The following is a 9669-nucleotide window of genomic DNA, read 5'->3' on the forward strand; positions in this document are numbered from 1 at the left end:
TTCAGTTTCAAGCTGTTTGAGGCAAGGAGAATAATTTTCAAGGAGTAATGTATGTTTTATACTATCAGACATTGGGGTTCAGGTAGGTAGCCGTGTTGGTTTGACACAGTCAAAATAAATTAAAAAAATTGTACAGTAGCACCTTAGAGACCAACTAAGTTTGTTCTAGGTATCTGAAGAAGTGTGCATGCACATGAAAGCTTATACAGTGGTACCTCTGGTTACGTACTTAATTCGTTCCAGAGGTCCGTTCTTAACCTTAAACTGTTCTTAATCTGAAGACCACTTTAGCTAATGAGGCCTCCCGCTGCTGCTGCACCACCGCTGCACAATTTCTGTTCTCATCCTGAAGCAAAGTTCTTAACCTGAGGTACTATTTCTGGGTTAGCGGAGTCTGTAACCTGAAGCGTATGTAATCTGAAGCGTATGTAACCTGAGGTACCACTGTACTCAGAACAAACTTAGTGGGTCTCTAAGGTGTTACTAGGCAATATTTTTAATTTTTCAAATTTATTTAGACATTGGGGTGTATGAAGTGCTAGGGGGAGGTGCTAAGGTACCTTATCGAGACAGACCAATGCCAACTATCAAACAAAACACATTGAAATGCGTTTAATAGTATTTGTATCCACTGACTTATCTTTTAAAGTTATATATTTAATGAAAATTAAATATGACAAAATAAAAGTTCATTTTAGTCACTCAGGTATATAATTATGCTTGATGCATTTCATGTTGAAAACGTGAATGCCTTCTGCTGAAAGAGATTATATGAGACAATGTGAAAATTCTGTTGTCTTTCACCAGTAATAGCTGTTCCAGACATGCAAATTTATTACTTGACTTAATTCATCAAGGTGGGAAATGTATTTATTTGTGAATTCATTCTAACAAAGCAATATTGACTTTACCTGATCCATATTGAAAAATAATGTTTACTGTAACACAAACATATAACTCCACAAAAGCTCCCAATTTATTAGCCCTGTTCTAATATATACAGTATATGTATATGGATCATAAGCTGGGAACCTTAAGCCAAGTCAGTTTTCAAAGGGCTTTTCTTAACTGTCTAACCTGTTGAGATTTACAAAGTCACTTGAAGTGACAGAAGATATTTATAGCACTTCTCAGGATCTGATCCTTTCATGCTGCATGTTTTATGATGATAGAAACAATTCAAACACAGAAAGTCAACTGTATGAAAAATAAGACAAATTTATTTAAATAAAAATACATGCACAACACACACACAAAATATACAATGGATATGACTTACATATAACAATACCTGCAGTTCTTAAACCAATAACCAAAATGATAAAAACAAAAGTACAGTACATGCATGCATAAAAACAAAAAAACAAAAAAAGACTGCTGCCCAAGTCAGTTGAAGAAGAGGCAATGCTATAAAATATACTTTGGGCCTGTGCTCCAAAACCTAGTTAAAACTTGTGGACTTTATCCAAAATGTTTCGCAGTAGAAACAAATGCTTTAAAGGTAATGCAAATGATTACTGCTTTTGCACAATCTTCATTCAAATGAATGGGGTTTATGCAGGAGTGATGTTTGAGGAAACACAAATCATTGTCTTTTGGGGGACATGGAATTGCAGTGCAGTTCATTGACCTGTGGCCACCTGTGAACAAACTTTTCTTGGATGCAATAGATCAGGCCTAGGCAACCTTTGGCCCTCCAGATGTTTTGGCCTACAATTCCCATGATCCCTAGCTAACAGGACCAGTGGTCAGGGATGATGGGAATTGTAGTCCAAAACATCTGGAGGGCCAAAAGTTGCCTATGCCTGCAATAGATCATTCGTGGTGGCCTCCATTTTATTCAGAACATTACAGCATAATCACATATATAATCTCCTGCACCTTTTAGGACAACTTCTTACAAGGCAGCTTACAAAACTGCATTCTATATTTGTATGCAGAGAACAACGGATCATGGTTCTTTGAGACTTTGGTAGCATAGAATGAAAGGTGGCTCATATGCCATGAGATTAAAGAAACACAGAGGGAAAAGACAGAGAGAAAAAAACTCATTACTTTAAAAATAGTCTCAAGACAGCACACTGTTTTCCTACAACCACTGACCTATGGATATGTGCCATTCTTCCCTTTTAAAGTTTGCTAAAATATTAAAAATATTGTTTGGGCAACTGGAAATGCACACTAGGATGAATAATGTGGGTTTTTAAAAAAAAGCCAAAGAAATAATACATAAGGGTCAAGCAAAGTCTAATGGCACTGGAAGTGCTACACACATTCATTAGGGCTGTAAAGCACTCCAGGAACCAGTGGTCTTAAGCATGCAGAAAACTCTATATAGTATTAAATAATTTAAAAATGTCAGCCAGTTGTATATGCTAACTCAGTAGCATTGCGTTCTGGAGCATAAGTTAAAATGCACTATATTTGGCACTTTCCTGCATTCATGATTTTTCCTGCTGTTCACAGAATTTCTCCTATTTTTCTACAAAACTTAGCATTAAAGAATAAGTCCCTGAAGTATTATACTTTTCCACAGGCAAAATGCCAACCTGCTACCTTTCTTTTGAAAGACACCTGAAACTTCAGTGATGAAACTTCTAAAAATAATCAGTCCAGACTTTGATTTACTTATAGCAGCAACATGATTTAGGTGTTACACCAAACGCAATTGTCACAAGAGAGATATGCTGTTTTAGCCTCCACCTGCCCTCATCAGTACTAAAGGTCTGGGAGGAAACTGGAACGAATGGAAAATAGCATTCTTTACTAGCTCCCACTCACTTCAACTGTGGTGACCTTCCTTGGGGGATTACACTTCTGGCCATTAAAATTTCTCACGCCAAAAAAGAAAAAGGTTTCCTGGACTTAATCCTTTGTGGACTTCAGCCAGAACGTTCTGTTTCTGATTAAAGTATGTGTTGTTATTGCTTTAGAATAATGTACATCTTACAACAAAATTCAGCCACGGTACATTTTTTCCTTCATCTAAATTTTCAGTAGGTAATATGAATACATTCTCAGATGCTTATTGACATACTGTATTATTATTTTTTAAATGTTCACATTTAGTTATTCTTTATATTTTGGTTCGTTTCTTTGCTACATGGCATCAACATGCGCAATAAGATACTGTATTGCCAAGGAATTCTCTTCACTCCTAATTAATTCATGATTATTTTAAGTAAGCAAATGGTTTGAAACATATTAAATTCAGTGGGACTAATCACATAAATATTAACAAAAGTGGGATGGCAGATGGCATTTTAACACAGTATTGCTAGAGATACTGCTTCTGAGAACCCATATTCTCAAATCCTCAAAGCAGTTTTCACAGAGCAAACATTTCTGAAAGCATTATACAAATTTATTTATGACAATACGGATTCAGCAGTGCACCTTTCAATATGCAGCTGTTTCATAGTGAAAATACAAACACAGATTTATATCCCACTGAAATGAAAAGTTGCTTGTGTGTTGATACTCTACCACTTTTCACAACAATATTTGTGCCTTTGCAAAGTTTTGACTGTGGTAAGGATTGGGTTGGATAAAGATTTAGCCATGCTTAGAGCTATTAAAATCAATGGGAATGAGTTTAGCGGGACTTAACTAGCAGGACTTAAGTTACACACATCTAATTTAAGTCTGGATCCAATCCATTTTGCTGAAGTTTTCTAGTACTTTCAGCTGTTTAAAACTTATCTTCCTGCCCAGGCTGTCATTGCTCTTATTTGCCAGTAGAACAGTGGAAATGTATAAACAATGAGACCTCATTGTTTCAAATGCAGAGATTTAATGCAGTAGTACAATCTGCCTAGACTCACTGATCATCATTATAGCAACATATCTTAATTTTCTTAAATTGCTCTTATCTATTTACTCCCCCCCCCCAATTCCCAGCCCTTTCCATTCAAATGTAAAACTTATACTGGGGTAGTATTTACATTTGATTTGAAAATGACACTCTCCTTTAGGTTTCATATTAACATTTACAAGTGATACATTTCAGATTGAAAAGTTGTTCTTTGGCCTTAGCCTTTTATATAGCTTTAACCGTACGGCAGTAGGTTACAGGTTCTTTACCCTGATCGTTTTGATACTGCAGGTTACAATTTTAATAAATTATTATCACTGTCATTTACATACAAACATTTATTATAACCACTAGCTGAATCTCCTTTCCCTCTTGGTACTTTCAGAGTGCACAGAGGACAGACTTATAGCTGTCAACTTTCAGATTTGAAAATAAGGGATCAGCAGCCTCACCTGTCCCGGGGACAAGCAGCAGGAAACGGTGCTGGAATAAGGGAATTTCCCACAAAAAAAGGGAAGGTTGACAGCTATGGACAGACTCCAGTGGCCATCCTTGTTTCATAATTACTTACACAGGTTGTCGCTTAACACCACTGAGAATGGCAGGTAAAACCCCAGATCCTGATTCCAAGGCAACTGTAATACATTACATGGCTTAAAGCCCAAGGCTTAGACCAGTGTGTGAACTTAGTTTTTTGTTGTTGCATTAACAACGTATGTAGCTGGAACTGCAAAGTTTATCCAGAAATGCAGCAAATATTTACTAATGCAAGCTCACCAATATTAACATTCCTTTTCTAAACGTATCATGGGTCTTATGCACCTTAGCTTTGCCCTTAACCCAGTAGACAGTATCTTAGGCAATTCAATGTTGCTTTGTATAGAAGTGGGATCTACTTTCAAGTCCAGGCTCAGAGTGACCCCTACTGACTCAACATTTGGCCTTCTATCTGACTAGTGACCAAACCTTTAATTTTGGTGGGCTTATGAAATACAACCTACATCATCATCATCATCATCATCATCATCATTATTAGGCTTTTATTTAACAAACAGCCAGTTGCCAGAACACTCAATCTACCATATTTTATCGATGTTTCCTTTTGATTGACAGTACAGTTGGGGGAGAACCTAGATATTTTTCCTCTCATGTATGCCCAATCTGTGAGACGCACAAAGCAATTTTGTGTTAACTAATGAGCACAGGTGTGTGATCCTGCACACACAGCCTTTTATGTTGTGTCTAAAGCTTAGGTGTCAGCTTTTCCATATGTTCCCTCTGGAGGTCGGTAGTACTTTGGGAAAGCCATCAGCTGTATCATGTTGAAAGCATACTTTCTGCATTTGATATTCTTCAGTACATTCTCTATGCGGCATCCTTCTCTGGTGAAAAGGGAGGGGAAAAAGACAACTTCGTGAAACAATAAATAAATAAATATGTTTTATTTGTACATTGCAGAGTTTCAGCAACAATCGAAGTAAAAATAATGGAGATTCAATTCTACAATATATTTTCCACAAGTGATGATACATCTTACAAAATTAGATCCAAGGCCAGGCCCAATACAGTTATTGCCCTTAGAAGTAGAGTGTGGGTTTTATATATATATATATTTATATATATTTATCTCTCACTGTGGTTTGATTAAATACTTTATGATATATTTTACTCTACCCTTAGAAATATACTTGCTACTAAAAATTCTTTAATAACTTTTTTTTTTCAGATTTGCTTTGTTTTGCTTCTGTTGTACATGTCAGAGTTCACATGTAGCCTTAGGTGTGCAGGTTCTAGGAATAAGGCATTTTTAATTAAGTCTGGCCCTACAGATTTGTAAACTTCCATCTTTGTCTTATTTTCATTATGTTTAGCTTTGCAATGAAGGAAATAGAAAATGGCTTTCCAATAGCCTGATCCAACAACTCTCTGCTTTCAAAATAATGATGCTCATTCATACACAGTACAAAAGTCACAAGAGCCAACATGGTGCATCAAGACGCAAACAAAACTTTCGTTTAAATGAATATAAAGCAAAAGCAACCAAAGCAACATTTACAAACAGGTTAATTTTGTTACAAAACAGAACTTATCAAGTGCCATAGAACGGCTTGACAGAAAAGGGTTAGTTGCAACAAATAAAAGAGTGAACTATTTGCTAAAACAGGAACTCCTACCAGGAAGTAACAATGAAAAAAGCACATGGAAAATTAATTTTTCAAACTGACCTGTCCAAATAATTCAGCTTGGGTTGAGTTATATGAGTACAGATTTAATTCTCCCTCCCCCCCATATTTTGACTAAGGACTGATAATCACCACAGACAAACATGTGACTGTCTTTGCAATGTGAATTTTACCACTGCATTTCCAAATAAGAAACCCTTTGTCTGATGTGAGCTCCCCCATGTGAAAACGGCAAAGGGCCCATGTCAGCTAAAACCCATACTTCCTGGTGTGCTAAACCTTGGCAATGTTTAAGTGTGGGGCTGTGCATGCTGGAAAAGAAGTGAAGATTTCTGCAAATGGGTCCCCAAGTAAAAATGAGACAGTAAAATCACTCCATAAGGAGTTGAATTGGTCCTAAGTACGAGTTTTGTAAAAAGCGGGCAAGGGGGGGGGAGGAGAGATCCTTCCAATTTAATGTCAAAATCTCATCTGATCAAGAAACACTAATATAATGGCCATTCTTAATGTGTGAAAAGATTTGCTCGGAATAGAAAGCAGATTAAATCACTTGATGCATAGTATGCTTTCTTGAATTCTGGAAATAGAAAGAAAATCTTTTACAGTTCAAGATATTGCCTTCTTGAGGTCAAATTTGTGGGTCTGAAAATGTAGAAATCATACAGCACAATTTTTAATCTTTAAGCTGTTGCTGTTCATAGAAAAGAAATGGACAGAAGTGAAATTTACTGATATTTGGCTAATAATAAAGCAAGACTTAAAATAAGCCACACAACCAGCAAATGCGAGCTGACAAGGAGCAAGGCGACAGGATAGAAGTGACGAGAAGTTGGCTTGTTATCAGTTAGACAGCCTGTCTCGGGATCATCCGACTCATTCAGTGCTCCCTGGGTTTGTCTGCTGTTAAACAGGGGAAGTTAGGAACAAATAAAATAGCATTTAATAGGAGAATAAGGCAACACTTAGGTATTCCAACAACAAAGATGGCCACAATATAAACAAATCTATGCTAAATAAAGCTATTTTTGGCTGGTTTGCATACCAAATAAGAAAATATCTCACATATTTAAAGGTGTTCTAAATGAATGAACAAAGCAAGCCTCCAATAGGGAATTAACCCTCACAGATACTTCTTAGCACATTAAAGATGAAGCCATGGGTTGGGAGCTCTTAATGGAAGCCCCATGCAAGGGAACAGAGCAAGCCTGAAATGCTATGAAGTGGAATCAGTGGGGAAATGCATGGTTTCAAAACACTGAGGAACAGTGGAAAGCTCCACACAGCCCTGATGCAATGATGCATGCAGAGCATCTTCCAGTATTGAAATGGAGGGTGAACTTTCACATTTATGGTGCTTTGTTTTCTCACTGGGGATCCATACACCAGTCATAGCCACCAAAAGGGTTTCCACTTTTCAGCTTCTGATGACCTGGCTTTCCTCTATTTAGTCTCTGCTTTATCAAGATTCCTTGACAACTGCCTGCCCTTGGCATCCTTTGGTGGCAGTGGCCCAAGCACACAGTAGGGCCCACTGCTGCTGCGTGCCTTAGGACTCCCTTTAAATCCATATCCCTGAGGCCTGACAATCCCAGCAGTTGGGTCACTACCCAAATTTCCCACAATGCCTCTGGTGTGGTATCACTAGGGCAGTGTTTCCCAACCTTGTGCCTCCAGCTGTTTTTGGACTACAATTCCCATCATCCCTTGCCACTGGTCTTGCTAGTCAGGGATGATGGGAGTTGTAGTTCAAAAACAGCTGGAGGCACAAGGTTGGGAAACACTGCACTAGGGCATTGTGGGAAACTTAAACGAACGCTAGAGTCATCTACCTGGCATTGTTTGGAGCACGGCTGCTTAAAGGAGATGGGGCTCTTCCCAGGGCACTTTCCACGGGGATTCCTCAAACCTGGAGTTAGTTCTCCATAAGTACTTTCTGCAATGGAGTTATTTCAAGAACTTTAAATTATTGTTAAAAGCAATCAAGCCAATGTCAATTTATTTGCAAAATCAATACTGAGGCAAAGCTAGGGAGCAGTTGTTGTTTTTTTTAATCCCTGAGTCTGTTTATTAAAATAATGCCTAACTGTGTGTGTCATCAAACCATTTAACCATAATGTGGGATAGTGAAGAGTTCTAGGAATTATCTTAATATTTGCTCAAAATGATGTTACCTTTTTAAACTGCACACAATCAGAGAGAGAGCATTTACTCCTCACAGAGTTACAATTCCCAGAAAACCATTACAAATGACAGTGCCCAGAATGCTTTGAGAGAAAGAATGTGCTTTAAATTATAGTGTGTACACAGCAACAGTGGCTCTCCAAAGTTTCAGGTTCTTTCCTGTCATTGGCTGTCTGATCATTTTTTAAACTGCAGGAGTTAGGGACTGGGCATCCTATATTTCCACCTAGATATATATATCTCTCTCTCTCTCCTGAATAAGGCAGTATAGCTCAAGTAGAACAGTGCAAAGATAAGAGAGGATGCACACAATTCTCCAGTTCCCTGTTGTGTCCCAGAGTGCTGCCTGTCTGCAGGAACAAAGAGCCCTCTTGTAACCATATACAGATCTCAACATTTTCAAGAAGTACCATACTTAGGGCAACCTTCCCTGCAGAGTCAGCGCCACAGATGCTACTCAGCAAAGAAAGACCTTGCTGATAAAATTAAGGTGGTGATTTTGAAGGGTTAGAAAAATGTTCAGTTTGTCCTTCCCACTTCCCAGCTTAGATTGTGGGTAAGGCAATGGGAAAACGAAGGTTTAGAGACAGCGTCCTTAGCAAAGTTGGTAGAGGATGAAACTCTTAATCTCAGGGTTGTGGGTTCAAGCCCCATGTTGGGCAAAATATTCCTGCATTTCAGGGGGTTGGACTAGATAACCCTTGTGGTCCCTTCCGACTCTGCAATTCTTTGATTCTGTGATTCTTATTTCTTTTATTTACCTTGCCTGCATTACTATTCTCATTTCTATTGCTGTTCTACTACTCAGTGCCACCAGGATTGGAGCCAAAACAGAGTTGCTGAGAAACAGGAGGGAGGCTTCTGCCTCCTTAGGCAAGCCCCAAGGCATGCAGAAGTAACAAAATGTTTTTAGAATCTAAAATGGTGTGTTAGAGGTGACCTCTAGGAGCCAGGGGAAGTTGTGTATTCAAAAAGACAAATGGAAAACTTTGGTGGGCAAGTGAATTTGGCCTGCTTGAGCTCTTTACAGTGTCCTGGAGGAGAGCATGACTGGCTGCAACCCCAAACCGGAGCTCCTCTCTTAGGGTGTGAGGAAAACTATGAAACATCTTATTGTAGGCCCTACTTGTATTTTCTAACACATTGCACATAAGGTGACTAATTATCTTTATTAAGCTGTAATGGCTTTAAATGAGAAAAAGAAGAAAACCAGCCATCCCACTTACACTGCCATTGCAAAACATGAAATTAGGTCAGTCTTTCCAAACCTGGTGCCCTCCAGATGTTTTGTACAAAAATCCCTTCAGCCCTAGTCAGCACAGCTTGGGAATGGCTGAATTATGTAATGCCAAATAGTTCTGCAGATTGTATTTATAATATCAGTCTTAACTTCCTAGCAGAAAGTATCTGGAACTGCCAGTGAATATCCTCCTGTGTCACTAAATGAATGTACTGCAGTTTTCAATACTGGTCAGATTTATTCATGACCAC

The 9669-nt window shown here is 38.2% G+C and overlaps 1 protein-coding gene across 5 annotated transcripts in view; it reads right to left on the minus strand.

Moving 5' to 3' along the window:
- Positions 1-1200: 1200 nt before the first annotated feature.
- INPP4B (inositol polyphosphate-4-phosphatase type II B) overlaps positions 1201-9669 on the minus strand; it is a gene marked incomplete at its 5' end in the record, with an annotated part of 285439 nt that continues 276970 nt past the window's right edge. For 4 of the 5 annotated variants that reach the window (XM_079989481.1, XM_079989482.1, XM_079989480.1 and 1 more), the window contains one exon: positions 5242-6897. In XM_079989481.1, coding sequence (XP_079845607.1) covers positions 6723-6897 — 175 coding nt within the window. In that variant the 3' untranslated portion in view covers positions 5242-6722. Of the gene's footprint in view, positions 5197-5241; positions 6898-9669 lie in introns of those variants that run through there. The other variant, XM_079989479.1, reaches the window with a different exon arrangement.

Source organism: Podarcis cretensis (assembly GCF_951804945.1).
Source record: "Podarcis cretensis genome assembly, chromosome: 9".
Classification (NCBI taxonomy): Eukaryota; Metazoa; Chordata; class Lepidosauria; order Squamata; family Lacertidae; genus Podarcis; species Podarcis cretensis.